The sequence below is a fragment of the Chrysoperla carnea genome, chromosome 1, assembly GCF_905475395.1.
Source record: "Chrysoperla carnea chromosome 1, inChrCarn1.1, whole genome shotgun sequence".
NCBI lineage: Eukaryota > Metazoa > Arthropoda > Insecta > Neuroptera > Chrysopidae > Chrysoperla > Chrysoperla carnea.
In genome coordinates, this window is record NC_058337.1 from 34,528,290 (window position 1) to 34,546,100 (window position 17,811).

Below are 17,811 nucleotides of genomic sequence, written 5' to 3' on the forward strand. Positions count from 1 at the left end.
TTTTGTTTGAAACATTTTTTCGTAAACATCACTGTTTACCCGTGCGGGCGCCAATTAGGCGGAAATTTTATAATATGTACTATACTTGATTATCAGTTATGTATGCGTCACATGTTTGTATGTGTTATGTGATAAAGAAATCAACACTGACTATACATGGTATTTCGACAATTAACTCAGTCAATTGTTTGTTTTTTACTTGTTAAAATACTATATTTCCAGCGTCCTATGTTCCTCTACGTGATGGACCGACGAAAACAAGTGAGACAGCAAAAGTATTTAGTACGTTATGCGCATGCACTGGAATATTATATATATATGCCACGAATATGAAGTGATGCATGCGCAAAACACTCACGATTCTGCGCTCGATAGACTGAGTGGAATATGTCTGCACCGTGATGTTTTCGCCCGTACTTCCCACTTTGCTGTCAATATAGTATTTTAAATATATGCAGTAAACGCATACTATACATTTTTTTCATTGTTCAGATTTGAAGCGAAGATATTGTATTCCAAGCGATGTAAAGAAATCCTATAAATTTTTCCAAATTATTTGTTCACACCTTTTTAAGAAAGCATAAAGATAATATAAAGATATGTAAGTAGTAGTAATTTGGAAAAATTAATGTGATTTCTTTGTACAGCGTTTTCAAAATCGCACACTTCTCTACCTCACCTCTAGCTAGGGGTAAGTATCGAAACATGAGTGTTCCACACGGTTAAATAATAGCCTTTATCCAAATTTGTTATTTGCAAAAAAATAATATTCGTATAAAATAAAAGTTTAAATAGATTTTTAAGATAATTTTGTTGTATTACAAAGTCAAAAGTCGCGTTTAAAGTTCCTAATTGTTAATCAGCAAATTAAAAAGCAAATTTCTTATAAATTATAAGAAACGAAATTTCTGGAGCAGTGGATCCCAAACTTTTTGTTTCGTAGACCGTTGTATTGAATAAATGATACTTTTTCGTTTTATTTAAAAAAAAATTCTTTCGGTCACTACTTTATCTGCTTATAAAGTTGTATAGTGTCCTTCTAAAAGAAGGAATATTCAATAAGATAGAAGAGCGCTACTGAATATTTAGCTCATGATAAAAAACTATCCATTATTTGCCAATCGCAGAAAAAAAAAGGTTATTGACTGTTCGCTCTTTTTTAACACGCAGTGAGAAAAAATTCTATTTTAATGGGATTCGAACTTACAACTTACTAGAATTACGCCTATGAATTTTCAACTAATATCTCGAGAACGGAAAATACTACATTGAAGTTTGATTTTGATGAGTTCATCAAAATGAATGCTTTAATTAATTTAAAAATACTTTTATATGTAAATTGTTTTAGCTTCTGAATTAAATTTTCACAGATAGTTATTGATAATTTTATGAGGAAATGGTATTAATGTCGGTTTGTTCAAATAATTTAGATACCAGAAATTTATTAATTTTTACAGTTCGAACGAAATTAGAAAGTTACTAGATTTTCATTTTTATTATATTTTCTCATTTTCTGAGTGAGACATCTATATAAAGTTTTAAATTATGTCGGAACTATTCAATATGCTATGATACGCGTCGAATCGTATTATCGGTATTCTGTAATAACAAAAGAGTCGATAAATTCAACGCCATATTGAATTTAAAATTTGACAATTGCTTTTCCTAGTAGGTAAATATAACTTTCTGCATACCGATAGATAAATAAATTAAATTTATATTTAAAATTTAAATGCATTAATTACTTATTTCTAAATAATTTTGACTTGTGTGAAAATATAATCAAATTTTTAATAAATTCTAAAAATTTCGTGTGTTAAAAATTTAATGGTTCAATAAAATTTTAATGTGCTAATCTTCTGTGATCCTAAGTATTTTGGCGGTTTTATAATTTAAATTACAAAATTTTTCAAAGTTATGTCGAATAGTAATGATGCGAGTGAAAATCCTATACAATTTGTTGAATTTATTAATTTACCATTTCTCAATATAACGGGTGAAAATGGGCAGATTATTAATAATTCTGGCGAACATATTATTATTGAAGAAAGTGATGATCATAATCAGCAATCGAAACCTCAAGAGGTAAGATAAAATTTAAAAAAAATTGTAGTTATGGCCTACTAATTTTGTTACTAGAACGAGGCTACTGATGAATGCTGATGATAAAAATATCTCTCTTGTATGTGTTTGAGTAAGCTCAATAAGAGAAAGAGCATTAACTTTTTTTTATAATCGACAATTGACACTTCCCGATTTTTGAGAAAGTTTGTATACATCATACAGGAGATCACAAAGCATAAAGATTTGATTCAAACCATTTCAGCAGGTCCATTGAATAAGTCTGCACTGCATTACATGGTATATCCAAAATCAGGGGTACCAAAAAAATGGCTGTATGTATAATTATGGCTAGCCATTGCTAAAATATCAGGTTGAAAATAATTGGAAAAATCCAAATCCGCCAAATGAATTTCAATAAAAATAAAAATTTGAATAAGGCTATTTGTATACAAGCGCTTCTCTATAGCGTGAATACTTTTTAAGATAAATTATCTGAAAAGGTGGTTATTATCATTACGAGTATGGTTGGATTTAGTTTGTCGACTAAAGAGGAGTTTGTACTGAAGTTTTTAGTCCTTGCGTTAAAAAATGGGACACTATTACAGAAAACGGAAATATTCTACCACGCTTAAGAGCCGCTTATGTATGAATAGCTTCACCCAAAAATTTAGTATTTAATTATACTGGCGAAATTTTAAAGTTCAAATTGAGATATGCAATTCTAAAATCAAATGCATAATTGCGAAAAATTTGCTTTATTTCTGTTACTTTTTTTGGGCTATAAACAAATGGCATTGGATTACTTGAAAATTAGGTGGCAAAATCACACGGGTATTCACTTGTTTAAAATAAAAAAAAAAATATTAGGAGTTTACTCCTTATAAGAATCGATTTGCACATACTAGGCGGTTGGTATGAAAAAAATATGAAGTAGTTTGATGCCAAACCTATCGTGTGCACCTTTCACTTTTAGTAATGCACGTGTATAACTTGTAAACTTTTGTGCTGTCGATAAAGCATCTATTGTTTGAACCTGACAATAACCTGACGAACACAGCACACAGTGTATTTATGTTACCCACCGATACAGAATGACTACATTGCTATTCAGGCAACGTACGTATCGTACGTCTTCGGATTTTTTCGGGTTACCAAATATAAATTATACTATACATATATAGTTCGTATAACAGACAAAGCGTCTATTGTCTGAAAATGACAATATCCTGACGGACACAGCACAATAAAAATATTTAAGGATTAAACTCCAGTCGTGCGTCGGAGGTGACACTCACAATTTTTCACAGCAAGTTTAGGAAATTTTTCTTTTCTTTCCAAGGAAAATGAGCAATTTAAAAATACTTTATTCAAAATATATACATTTTTTTGATTTTTTTTTTACATTTTTTCGCCTAATGATTCATTTTCGGTATAAAAATGGTAAAGGTTCCCAAATGCTGTTTGTTTATAGCGCAAAGAAATCACAAGAAAAGTAAATTTAAAAATTGCAGTTAATTTTACTCTGAACTTTAAATCTTCGCCAGTAGGATTGAAAATTAAAATTTCAATAAAAAGTTATTCCAGCTTAAAAATGTGAAAATTCGAATTCTATGCATTTTTATTTAGAAAATTTTAAGTTAAGGTAGTACCTACACGAAAGTGATATTCCAAGAATTTCTCAAAACTCAGAATATAAAATATTTAATTCATAATACACTTGCTGTTAAAATTAGAAGATGATTTACCATGCCATACATGAGATATTAGCAATTAAAAGTGACGCAATTTGTACGTGTACATGGGAGAAGTGTATAAAAATACACAAATTTACAAATATTATATTTATTTACCAATGAATGACGTCCACCATCTCTATGAAAAACTAATATAATGTAGAATACTATATTTGGAAAATATATAAATAAAAATAAAAATTATTTACCATATAGTTTCGATAAAAAACTTAAATAAATAACTCGTTTTAGCGATGATTTTTGTGGAAAAGATATGAAGACTAATGTTAAAGGCATATGTCGTAGTGTGTGTATTTATATGTATACTAGAAACAGTAGTAAGGAACTACAGTCTTTTGAAAATAATATATGGTATATGTATAATAGTCATAGCACAGTTAACGCACTGAATGATAGTATTAGTCCAAAACTTTTTGACTGGACGGTCGCGGAGGAACTACCTTAAGTGAAAAATGAATAAAAATTGTTTAAAAAAAGCTAAAATATTTTTTATGTTAAAAAACCAAAATTTTTGTACGAACTTCTATCCAAAACATTATTCTACAATAAGTCAAAATAGCTACATTGGCCAACAGCTATAAATACTGTTGGCCAATAGGAAAATTATTCAATCTTATTCGAAATACATTCGATACTTTGTATCAAAATCAATTTGTTTCAATTAACCGATGAAATAACTGATTTATAGTTAACTTACAAATTATTCGTTTTTTTAGATTCAATATTTACTAGACAATAACGAAGAAAATTCTGAATTAAATAAACATATGATTGTGGTACATGAAGGAAAACAGTTTATATTTTCAAACGATCAGATAAATGAAAAAGGTGAAATTATTTTGAATTCTGACAATTGTTTGGATAATTATATTTTGTCCGATGAAACAAATGAAGAAACTTTTGTTATGCAAGAAGAATCGTATGCTGAAGATGAATCTAATGAAAATAATGAAGTGGATGTTACTCAAAGCTATCAAGGTTTATATTTTTTGTATCTCGGTTACAATTCGTCTACAAAATAAATTATTCGCTTTCAGGTAGACAGGTATTAAGTCAAAATTGTTTGAAATAGATATTAATTTTCAATTCTATTTTAGTTAACACCTCTTTCTTTTAACATTTTTGATTGAAGGTATATTGCGAACTATAGTTCCGCCATCTGTCAGTGAATTATACGAAATTGTCAAAAAGTAAAAAAGTAATGCTTGTGTATTGTATGTGTTATAACAACTTTTTTGAACGTTTTTTATTAGGATCAAAAATTTTTTTATTTCTTATTTACAATAAGATAGTTTCTTGAAAATGCTCATACTTTTGTCTATGAAAAAATTGGGCTATGTATTCAAGAACTATTATAATTTTCACATTCAATTTGCAGGAAACCCAAAAGCCAGAAAATTTTTTCCCTTGAAATATTTGTTCATTAAATAAAAATCGATTAGTCTTTAAAATATGGTGAAAAACTGATACAATTTATTTCTAATGCAATATACCTTTAAACCCTACCTGTTCGCGAAGAATTTAATTGCCACTACCTCTTTCGGCTTTCCACGACGCTATATTAAACGTTGATTGTTATGACTCATTAAGCAATAATAGAGAATCTCATTTTTTGAGTTTGTTCTAAAGTTTACAAAACTATCATTCCCATAGCAAAATGTTCCGTAATTTACCAAATCAAGGAATGGTTACGATGAGCTCATCTTGATTCTTGGGACTTTGACTATTTGACTGTGCTCGCCTGAAAATTTCTAGAGTGCAGTTGAGAATCAATCCCGGGAGAGATCCTGGCGGAAAAGCTGTGGGATTTCTGCGTGGCACCTGGTCTCGACAGAATCCTATGGCTTCATCTGTCTCGCCTTCGGGTGAAAGATTGTTCTCAAGGGGGGGAGGCACAGAAGACCCGTTGGTCCCCTAGGTGCTTGGGTCTCTAGTGTAAGATTATGATTTTTATAATTTTTACCATTATATACGATTTTATAGACAAAAGGTTTTTAAACAATTTTATAGTTGTAGTGGATGAAACTGACTTAGAAGAACGGGATACAAAAAATTTTCCTTTAGTTCTCCAAGAATTTGATGAAGATGAAAGTGGTATTAAAGACACTCCACTCAAACGAAAGCAATACGCAATTTTACGAGATGGTCAATTATTTATACAAGAAGGTGAATTACAAGAAGATGAATTGTATAGCACGGAAGAGGGCGCTGATTATAATGATACAACCTTTAGTAATGAAATTAATAACGGTGGTAAGTTAAAAGTATTATTAACTGTGCAAATAAAATGAATTCATTGATTTCGATCGAAACATCCTTCGTATTAGCTAGTTTTGTTTTGTAAAAACTTACTGACCACTCGTGATTTTCGTAATTTATAAAATTGATAAAATATTGCTCCGTACATGAGTTTTATTTGAGGGAGTTACCATAGTAACGATACACTACTTTATCAATGTAATTGTATAGATGGGAAAATTTAGTACTATTTCTAACAAATTTAAGTAATTACGTTAATTTACATTTAAAAAATATTATTTATGTTATTTCGTCTCTTATTTTCACAATTTCTGATGCAGCAATTATAATTAATTATTATTTTCAATAATATTAATTTGACATTTACTATACCATTTCCATGTAAAAAATTGAAAATTAATTATAATAGCCACTTTTAACGCCATAATTATCCACTGGGAGCGCGGGCGTTTGGCAGACACCGAATACACAATTAATGAATTGGCTTTGATCATTTTAGAAATCGAATGCATAAATCGAAAATGTTATATACAGGATGTAAAAACTGATATTTACTTTTGATTTACATATTTTCTTACAGATTCGACTTCGTTAGATGATGAAGATCCATTAGAAAATCTTGGTATTGCTGGCAGAAATTTAATTACAGGACAAACGATATCTTTGGACGGATTTATTTCGAAGTTTAGTTCGAAAAAACTTAATCCTGCGATGAAAAGTACAGAATCGAAATCGAATCTAAACTTTTCAGGCGTATTTGGTAAATCTAGTGATAAAAAACCAAAAAGACTTACCTGCAAAATATTAGCGGTAAAAGTTTATTCTTTCATATATTTTAATTTCTTACTTATTTGATTTCGAGATTCAACTTAAAAAAAAATTCACCTGATAAATAGGAAATATTCATGAAATTTAAATTTGGTTCAAATATTTTTCTTCCGTAGCTTTAATGACTGGACATTTCAACTAAACCAATATTTTATGGTAATTAATATCTTTTTAATTACTTAAAATTAATTAATATAAGTACAAATTCAGTGAGGGCATTTAAAAATTTCTAAAACGGAAATTCAAATGTTTATACGGACGTGACATCATAGTACGGGTTTGTCAAATTTGTTGGCATATTGTATGATATTAAATACTTACATTTTATATGGTATTTCATTAAATTATACTATTCTACGGCTTTTTATTAGAAAACTTAATAATAACGAGTATAAATTCTATGTTGTAAATTCATTTTTATAAAGTATAAATTATACATTGAACTGTCACCAATTGACAGATCATGTACATACACGTCATCAACAGAGAGCGCCAAAAAACTGCGTTTAAATATCTTAAAATTATATTGTATTTTAAATATTTTTTTACACGCAAATACAGCATTTTTAAGCAGTATTTATATTTTTTACTTTGTTATAACGGTGTAAACAATGAATTAAAAATATAAAAAATACATGAATATTCCCTATTGTGGCCGTAGATTATTATGAAAAATAAATTTAAGTAGTTACGCTGACAAGAATTTCTGATTTAATAAGAAATGTCAATCTTTTTTAACATTAATCGAATCAATTTTTGTTTTCTAATTATAGTTTTAATTCCCTAAATCTCTGATTGTACTAAAATACAAAACAGATACTTATCTTTAATCTATTACAGTTGGATTAGTTAATCGGCAATCTTTAAATGATTATCCTGCTCCGATTAAATTTGATGCGGAGCACCTACTCCATACTTTTGACATTTTTAATTTATAATTTTCATCTTTGTTTTAAAATTTTACATAATTTTGTAGATTAAACGACCTGGTGAAAGCATGAATAGCTTTTCAAATAAATTAGATAATGATACAAATAGTAGTAATGCTCCATCAACTTCGTTTTCAATTACCAGTAGCTCAAAAGAAATAAAAAGTCAAACAATTCATGCAATAATTCAACCCTCGGGAGAAATTGAGACTGATAATGATTCAAATTTTCATGTGGAATCATCGCATACTATTCCATTTGAAGATAAATTTGCAGAATATACTTATAGTACGGAACCAATGGATGATTTAGTTGTGAAAACATTATGTGGTCTTATGGATATGGAATCATTTTCAAAGCATTTAATAAATAAAAATTTAATTATTAAGAATACTTATAAGCGAGTCAATAGTGAAACAGATCAATGTGTTTATAAGACTGTTACTTATTTTAAAGGTAAGTCTACATCTACATCTCTTTACAATCCCAGCTTTAGAGTGGGGGGGGTTGACCAGGACGCCAGGTTCTACAGGGCATCACGCGTGATAGCTCAGCTATTTCTATCGATCTAAAGGAAAACTATATTCAGCGTGTTAACTTTTACAATAAGTATACCTCAATAAGTATAATCAAATAAGTTTACCTAAAAGGGCGCAAAATCATTATTCGCCCTAGGTGTGCCTAAAAACTAAGGCCAGTCCTGTCTCTATAAGTTTATCTTTACGTGATTGCTAACTAACAACTATGGTAAATGGTTAAAATATTCTATGTTTGTGTTGCTGTAGCTCTTAAAGCTACGGCAAAATAAAGCTCTTACATTTACAAACAAAGCTCTTACATTTACAAATTCTAATCGTTAACATTTAAAAAAAAAATTATATATAAAAAAATTACTTCTGAAATGCTCCTTCAGAATATATAACTGCTCCAGTTAAATAATAGTTAATTATTTATTCATTATTAAAAATATGAATAACTAATTAACTGTTAATTATTTTAGTGGAACAATAGTATTTTCTGAAGGAGCATTTCAGGAACAATTTTTGATATATAATTACCTCAGACTGGCTGGCATATTACCATTTTTGGTCTAAAGTGCACGGTTATGGAGATATAGCCTAAAACGGTTTTCCTTAAAATGCAGGCAATACGTGATACTAAACCAATTTAAATAATAAAATAACTCTTGTAATTTAGTGCATTATGGAGTTTAGTGCATTATGAGTTTCTATATTACCTGTAGTAAATAAATTTTTAAATATTAACGATTAAAATATGTAAATGAAAATGTAAATAATTGAAAATTCTAATTTTTTAAATTATGAATAACTAATTAATAATTAATTATTTAAGTGGAGCAATTGTATATTCTGAAGGAGCAATTTTTTGATATATAAGTTTTTTTAAATATTAACAGTTGGCGCTTACTAGTTTATGGGTATTTGTTCATATAATTTTTAGGTACTATGCGAAAAACACATTCATTAAACGATTTTAATGGTGTATACGAACATTGGACATTTGATCAAAATATTATGTTGGATAATAGCGCTAAAGATCAAAATGATGAAGATGAACAGTCTAATGATAATTCAAATATTGATTTAAATATCAATGAAGCAGATACACAACAAATCGATTTAAATAAAGATACAGTTACTGCAGTATCTGAAACTTCCGATAATGGCGATGAGAATGTTTTAATTAATAAATTTATGGTCAAACGTGAATCTAAAGATGTTCCACCTGAGACGGTTGGTGTTCATGTCATTATTATTGAGGATGAACATGGAAAGAAAAAAACTAAAGTTGTCATTCCAAAATTATGTAAGTTTATTACAAATAGAGATCCAAAATGAAATTAATTCTATATAACAATAACCACTCAGTTAGAAAAGTGTCGGAAATAAACACATAAAGTTTGCTCTTGTGTTATATGATTATCCTTTTCTCCATGCATTATGTGTAAATATTGTATCCATTTATGTACAAAAAGAACATATTTTTCGTTAAACCATTGAGCTTATACCATATGATGCCGCTAGACTAAAATTCTTGAGAGGATATCGGGAAAAATTTCTGCACTATTCTCTTTCTTAAAATAAATGCTGTATGTGCCACCGTGGTTCATGGTTGAAAACATTTTAGTTTGAATTTTTATTATAAATAATGTGAAGGTATTTTTTGATAATCTATTATGATATTTTTTGTAGATAATATTACACGCTTTTGTACAATTTGTAATAAACTCTATCGAAATGCACAATTATATAAACGACATATGCGCACTGCGCATGCATCAAATGAAGATAAAACGAATACATGTGATTTATGTAATAAAAAGTTTAAGGATCCATTTACATTGACTCGACATCGACGTATACACAATGGTGATAAAAACTATCAGTGTAATATATGTTGTAAAGCGTTTAATACATCGGAATCATTAAAACGACATATTACAATACATATACCAAGTTTACGTCCATTACAATGTATGCAGTGTACGCAACGATTTACAGATCGATCTAGCTTAAAAAAACATATGTTACTACATACTGGTAAATTTTTATACTTTTATATGGGATGTTTTAAAAGTCATGAATAGCAGGAAAAAAGTAGATAATAGATGAAATTTTGGGACAAACTTTTGGCACACGCTTAATGAGAAAGATCTTCGTTACTTACCGTTTTTAATTTAGAGAATTTCTTTATTAATATTGGTAAAAAATAAATTTTTGTTCAGATCGAAAAACTTTAAAAGAGTTTCCATTTTACAACTTCGTTTCTTATCTACCTGTTAGCTATTCATGGTTCACCCTGTATTTTTAAAGCGCTGATTCTATTTCTTATTCTCATCGAATTTTCGCATGCTTTAAGGCTTTAAACCATATCAGTGTGATGTATGCTTCAAACGATTTGCTCAATGTGGTGATTTAAATTTTCATCGAAAAATTCATGATCCCAGTAAACAGTATACTTGTGAAACGTGTGGCAAAGAATTCAATCGTCACAGTAATCTGTTGCGGCATTTAGATATACACAAGGATAATGGAAATATTTTTAAGTAAGTAAAAGTATACATAACATCTCAAAATCGTCTAATTAGCCCAAGTTGGTATTTATGAAATAGGAAACAAATTTTTACATTTTTATTTTTTTGAAAAAAATTCCGATATTTTAAAAGTCATATTTCTATGACTATTTGAATTAGAAACTCGAGATAAATCTACTTTACTAAAGATAATAATAACAATTTTCCACACCCGCACGGTTAAGAAGTTATTAGCGAAAATTCGAAAAAAAATGGTCTCAAAGTTATGGTCTTAAGAAAATAACTAATTTTGTACAATCTGTCAATGAGAGGGGACATCTATACAGCTACAAGCAACAGAAAAATGTAGTAAATAACATGCGTAACGCATTAATGCATATAAACATTAACATTTGTTTTAAGGAGAGTAGAGGTATCTCTACCGCGCATTACACACACTACATATCTGTCTCTCTTTCTTTGTTTTATACATAAGGGCGTCTATAAGAACCTGCCAAATTGTATATTTCCTTATCATTGACAGACTGTAAAGGAATGGTTATTTTTTTCTGTCAGTATCTGACAGTCTAATTTTGAAAACAGTACTTGTTGAAACCCATGACGTTGACGTTCTTATTAGCAAATGTGTACATTTTTTTACTATCTGATCACTTATTACAATCTTTTATATAACTTATTGTTTGTTTAAAAACTTTTATTCAAGGCTAATTGGGTATTTGGATGATTTTTTTTGCTTTATTAAAAACTTATTCATGTAACAAACAGTTTAGAAATTTTTTTTTTCGTATAACTATAAAAACAAGACAAAAGCCATCAATGTTTTGCTTATATCTCATTCTAGCAAAATAGAATTTAACATGGAGTAGCTATAGGATATGGCTGATAGACACACTGACGTCATTGTTCTTATCGGATCTCTCTGTTTAATACCTGTCTTTAAAATGCTTATATCATCCTTATTTCTTGGCCGATTTTAATTTTAATTTCACTTTTTGTCATCACGCTTACGGCTTTTTTCATATTTTGTTAAGAAATTAAAAAAATAAATTTCATGCAAATACTCAATTATTTCTATTGCATCTGATGGTGAAGAAGTATACATATTTATTTTTGTTGCTCAGTTAATAAACTGTTGGCTCGATGGTAGAAGTACCTTCTCCATCCATACTCGAAACTCAAAGAACGACAGATTTCTTTCTTGGGAAATATGTTCTTGATGTAAACAAATTTTTTAATATACTAATGAAGGTCATGTTTTTTTCAGATGTGATATTTGTGGGTGTTCATATAATTTTATGAGTTCGTTAACTAGACATATAGTGAATCATCATATGAAAGAGCATGTTTCATAAATTTTAAAAATGAGATTTTAAATGATAGACATGATAATTAAATTTCAATTTTTTGTTTATTAAAAAAATTTACAGATTTTGTTTTATTTATATTAAATATAAAGAATATTTCATTTGATATTTTATACATTTATTTTTCATTTGACACTTTCACTTTTAATTAGATCGAAATATATTTATTTCAGTTTCTATGTTGAGAAAGATTTTAATTTTAAGACACGATGGTGGTTGAATAAATATGCGTGAGCTTAATATATACAACTTCGTTCTTTATAAGGCATCTAATGAGAGTGGATAGATTATACATTAAATTAGAAAGAACTTTTTGCATTGAAATAGGCATTTTGGAATTAATTACCTGTCTGTGTTATTGCAGACGATAAAAATAAAGAAACAAAAGTATACATCTGGAATAGGTACTACTCCAGAACTTTGACGCGTATTATTAGAACTCATATTGAATCTAACTTATAAATAAAGGTTGGTAATTTATAATATTTATTTAATAAAGGTCAGTCTTTTCACTTTATATGCAGAAATTAAGCAATGAAACTTGAAAATGCTTGAATCTGGTTCTTACGAAGCAAGGGTTTTGACGCGAAACATGTCAAAAACTTAAGAATTAAAGAATTTTTTATAGCCATTTCTTATAAGATTTCTGCTGGGTTTAAAGGTTATTTTCATATTGTGCTCATGAGATTTTAAATAAAAGCGGGTGTGCAGTTTCAAATTGGTACTTTAGTAATCCAAGCTCTCTCTCATATGTGGAGAAATATCTTAAAACTAGTTTATCAAAATCTTTTCAATGTTACGATTGTTCTACGAAGATTATAGAAAACTGAATAATGCCAAATATAATATTGGAATTGATTATTAATTAAACAATTTTAATCCAATTAAAGATAAACGATTTTATATAAGTTTACAATTAGGTTTCTTATTAGTTACGAATAATTTTATTTCAACTGTCGATAAATTCCGTACAAAATAACAAAATGACAACAATGTAAAAGCGCTGACGAATAATTCGTACTCGGATATGTATTCCAACAAAATTCAATTAATGCTAGTATCAGAAAAATTGTAGGCTTCTGAAAATTTGTAAAAAACAACAAGTATGGTAAACTATGAAAATACCATACATAAAATTGATAATGTAATGATCGGGCACAAACAATACCTATAAAATTTGCAACAAAAAATGGTAAAACTAATAACTGATTCGTTGAATCGAAATTTATTGAATATAAATTTGGTTTAGTTGATTTTACTTCTTCCGTTTTTGCATTAAGCGATTGAGATTTTAACATTGTTTCAAAGCTATTCAAGAATTTCTTTTGTTCATTTGTTAATTTCTCTTTTTTCTGTTGTTTTTTAATACGACTGTTCTCTTTAACAATTTGAGGTTGAATTTGTGACTGTACTTCTTTTAATTTTGGATAACTTTCGAAGTAACTTCTTAACTTAAATATTAAGAAGATACCCAAAAGTAATATATGTAATGCTAATAAACCCAAATGAAAGTATCGATTTTCAAATAGTTCAATCGGTAAAAATCGATAATTAACGGTCCATTTATGTTCAAAAATGCGTTGTAAATCAAAAGACCCTTTTATATAGTTCCACCAATTTCCATATAAAAATGGTGCACCTAATATTAGTTGGACAATTCCACATATAAATAATTGTTTGATGGTTCCTTTGATACCCAAATTCGCAAGGTAAGTAAAGAAGAGCGCAGGCGCATATAATAAGATATTCATTTTCACAGAAACGGCTAAACTATAGAAAAAACTAGCTAGACTCCATTTTGTATAAATAAACAAGTTTAAACTTATATAGAATAGTAAAACTGCTACAGTATCATTAAATAATCGTAAAACATAAATTGAATGTACCCGGTATGATGTTAGTATTGTTATTATTAACGCATATGGTGGCACCTTTCTAGTTCTTCGATAAACATTCAAAACTAGAAAAATTTGAAGTAAATATATTACTAAGAATATATATTGAGCCAAATAAATATTTTCTCCTTTCGATGTAACAAAATACAGCAAAGAATATAAGTAAACAAAACCAGCTGGATACACTAATGGACCGGTATCCCCTATAACCAAAATTAATCAATTATACAAAAATTTAACGTTAAATGCAACAATGCCAATAATAGATTCAAACCTTTCAGTTGGGAATAATCCAACGTTCCATTTAGAAATCCTTCACATTCTTGCATGTAAGCCTTCCAGTCAATTTCGGTATATTTAACGCTTTCAATAACAAAAATATTAATAAAAAGTTCAGCTATTAGAATAAATATTGTAACAATGTATAATTGTTCGGGATTTATTAATAAATTTATACCGAAATCGATACATTGTTCGATTTTTTTTCGAATTTTCGATATAAATTTTAGGTTAGTTTTGGTTTTTGGATGTGTCGTGTGCGGCGCCATTTAAAAAAAGTATTCTCTACTAATTTTAAATATTTGAAAATCAGTTCAAATGATTACAAATCTAGGAAAGCAATAATTATAGAAATGGGACTAATAATAGCTAAATTAAATTGATAGGCATTTTACGACATTTGTCTTGACCTAATTTTGTATTGTTGTATATAAACATGCTAGATATCAAACGCTATTAATTATTGTAGGTATAATTTCAGTGTGTAGACATAACTGTAGACTATTGTAGACATATTTATCTAATCACCTGTTTGTTTTGATTTTATTCTAAGATTAAATAAAAGAAAGTGTTCGACCATTCGATGTCATTAATTTTATTTAAGCTCACGCAGTTTCAACAGAGGTTTTAAATGTAATAAAAAACCTTCACAAAAGTTTATACAACTGGTCAATATTTTACTTCCGTTCTACTTTTAAATAAAAATTACCTTATTCAGAGAAAAAAATGTAGGTTTTTTCTGTGATTCATTGGAAAATTAAAAAAATAATATATATACCATGTAAAAAACATTCCAATGTTAGTGTTGATACTAAATGTATCAAACAAGCGTTACATATATTATGTTACATATCAACGGTGGTAATTTTTGAAATTGAAAAATTCCAGGCATAATTCGAGACAGGACTTTTTCGGCATTAAATTAGAGTTTATAGTTGCCTGAAATCTCAAAAGAAATTGAATATAGTATGCCAGCATTAAACTATAATTCTTATTTAAAACATTTTAAAACAATCGGATTTTGTTTATTTTAATGCATATTGGTGTACCTAACATTTCCTTCGAGGTCATCATCATTATTTAACCACTTTTTCTAATTGCTTCTGATATTATCTTTTTATAAAAACTTATGCCATAAAAATATTTATTGTTATTGTTATATTATAAAATATTCTCGACTCGGAAGGAGCTTATTGAAACGGATATGAAAACCGTTTCTAGCTGATTCAGGTACTGAAAAAATGTTAAAAAAAGAGTGCGGTCGTGGGACTCCCGTTAGGAACGAAATTTTTTACGAAGCTGTACAAAAACAAATTAAAACTTTAAATAAATACATATAAGTAATCTGTTTTTGATTTCCCACCTAAATAAAGTTATAAACTACTTAATTAATTATAAATAATTAATTAAATAATTATCGTTTATAAATTGATGTTCGTTTGACACCTAATATAATAGTAATCGATTATTTGGTTAGCGTCAAGTAAGCAGTGTTCCCAGACGCACATAATTACAGTACACATATTTTGCCATTTTTGTTCTATAATAAATAAAAATAATATAAAGTAGGTGAAGATCTTTAGTAATATCACAGAAATTATAAAAAAACATATTTTTCTTAAAACTTTACAATCCTTTATCTTGCAAATGAAGCGTTGACATGTGTTAAGATGAATTTTTCTTCATAAAATTGGCTCAAGATTATACTCTTAAATTTTTTAGGTATACTTATGAAATATTTGTGTATATATAAAGATTTATATACTACTTCCTTTGGTTCATAATTTCATGGGTATTAAGTTTTTGGTACGAAACCCTAATTGCTTTTCGAAAATAAAAGTAGTCTATGTTATTCCTTATTATCCAATAATGTTCCATAAGAAACATCTATACCAAATTAGCCCACAATGGATAGAATGATGATGGATTTTTCCCCATTTAAGAATCCATCCGGAAATTCCATCGTTGATACTCACCTACATTGTCAAAATAATATACATGCAAATTTTCAATGTTCTAGCCCCAGGAGCTTTGAGTTTTTCAAGATTTCGGAGCCAATATGCGTTCTGTTTTTTTTATAAGTTTTTGAAATCAACTTGGTGCCCATCCGTACAAATTTGCTTTTTCCCCTTTTTTAACCGACTTCAAACAAACAAAGGAGGAGGTTATCAATACGACTGTATTTTATATGTGTTACCTCATCTGGTGGTCCCATTCCACAAAGCTGGTGCTTCCCGTGTGGTCCCATTTCATTTTGGTTCAGTTCTGACAACGGCATCCATGAGAAAACCATAAAAGTCTTAAATTTGCATTAAGTATGCACGACAAGAGGACGAATAAATCAATATCACGCTAACCGATTCGATGGTTTTTAGTGATAAATTAGTTAGTGTACTTCAGATTCACTAAAAATCACAAAAAAAAAAAAAAAAAACTTTTAACAAAAAGAAAACTGACTTCAAAAGAAAAACTTTTCCAAAACAAATTAATTTGCACTAAAAAGTAAAAAAATAACGATAATATAATGTAGTTAAAATTATTGTTATTTTTGGAGTCGCCAGCGACGCAAAGTACGGAAATCGCATTTAAAAATTGCCAAAATTAGGTAATTTTTAGGTGCTAATTAGGTACCAAAGTCAGAAATTAGATGCTCTGTAACTTACACCAAAACTCAAAATGGCGTTATGCATTATGTCATGATAGTAACATAAAGAATTAGCAACGCAATGAAAATAATAATGAAATAATGAATGTTAAGGAAACAATTAGGTGCTTTTTAAGTGCTAAACGGTCAGGATGGTGAAATTGCCTCGTTAATAAACGAAAACCTCGAATTTCGCAAAATTACGGATCTAAAAATCACGTCTCTCTAAAACTAGGACGAATGCTTAATCAGGTATAAACTAAGCAAGAAATTAAGATGAATAAAAGGTCTTGATGAATAAAGGTCTTCTTGGTCTTACGGAGTTAGGTATAATCTTGCAGAGTTGGGTCTTGGTCTTGGTTTTAATTCATATAGATAGGGCCTTGGTATTGATCTTGTCGAAGTGGTTCTTTATTGGTCTTGGTCTTGAAAAATTTGCAAGATCAGGACTACAAGATCGAGATTAATTTTGCTCATCACTAATAGCAGTAAGATACTTTTCGAACTAAGGCGAGAGTGTGATCGTGAGTGCTTCACTTCGGCTAACTTTGGCGGCTCTCACTTAGTAGTTCGTTCGTGTTTCTGGATGCACTTTCCATTCTTGTATTTTGATATTACTTGCACAATACAGCTTATAGGAGAAAATGGGGTATTAAGAGCCCGCGGGTAATGAGAGCGAGTCCAAAATAGACTTCCCTAATGCCCGCCCTGGTGGAAAAAATATTTGAAAAAAGAATAAG

The 17,811-nt window shown here is 28.8% G+C and overlaps 2 protein-coding genes across 2 annotated transcripts; one reads left to right on the top strand and one right to left on the bottom strand.

The window, feature by feature from the left end:
- The first annotated feature begins 1,917 nt into the window (after positions 1 to 1,917).
- On the top strand, positions 1,918 to 12,263 carry LOC123301685 (zinc finger protein 711-like). Its single transcript, XM_044884582.1, has 9 exons — positions 1,918 to 2,085; positions 4,535 to 4,796; positions 5,829 to 6,071; positions 6,658 to 6,887; positions 7,882 to 8,290; positions 9,296 to 9,661; positions 10,048 to 10,395; positions 10,715 to 10,901; positions 12,154 to 12,263. Exons 1-9 carry the CDS (start codon positions 1,918 to 1,920, stop codon positions 12,239 to 12,241), a joined length of 2,301 nt encoding a protein of 766 aa, XP_044740517.1. The 3' UTR covers positions 12,242 to 12,263.
- A 490-nt stretch (positions 12,264 to 12,753) lies between these two features.
- On the bottom strand, positions 12,754 to 14,837 carry LOC123305354 (lethal(2)neighbour of tid protein). The gene is made up of 2 exons (XM_044887045.1): positions 14,423 to 14,837; positions 12,754 to 14,351 (listed from the first exon to the last, which is right to left on the bottom strand). The coding sequence occupies exons 1-2, from the start codon at positions 14,694 to 14,696 to the stop codon at positions 13,198 to 13,200; spliced, it is 1,428 nt and encodes a 475-aa protein (XP_044742980.1). The 5' UTR covers positions 14,697 to 14,837; the 3' UTR covers positions 12,754 to 13,197.
- Between the last annotated feature and the right edge of the window lie 2,974 nt (positions 14,838 to 17,811).

Excerpts from the sequence above, each read along its gene's own strand:
- LOC123301685 (XM_044884582.1), top strand. The coding sequence starts at position 1,918 with ATGTCGAATAGTAATGATGCGAGTGAAAATCCTATACAATTTGTTGAA. Across the intron at positions 9,662-10,047 it reads AGTTGTCATTCCAAAATTAT|ATAATATTACACGCTTTTGT; the intron begins GTAAGTTTATTA and ends TATTTTTTGTAG. Across the intron at positions 10,902-12,153 it reads GATAATGGAAATATTTTTAA|ATGTGATATTTGTGGGTGTT; the intron begins GTAAGTAAAAGT and ends TGTTTTTTTCAG.
- LOC123305354 (XM_044887045.1), bottom strand. The coding sequence starts at position 14,696 with ATGGCGCCGCACACGACACATCCAAAAACCAAAACTAACCTAAAATTT. Across the intron at positions 14,352-14,422 it reads GGATTATTCCCAACTGAAAG|GGGATACCGGTCCATTAGTG; the intron begins GTTTGAATCTAT and ends TTTTGGTTATAG.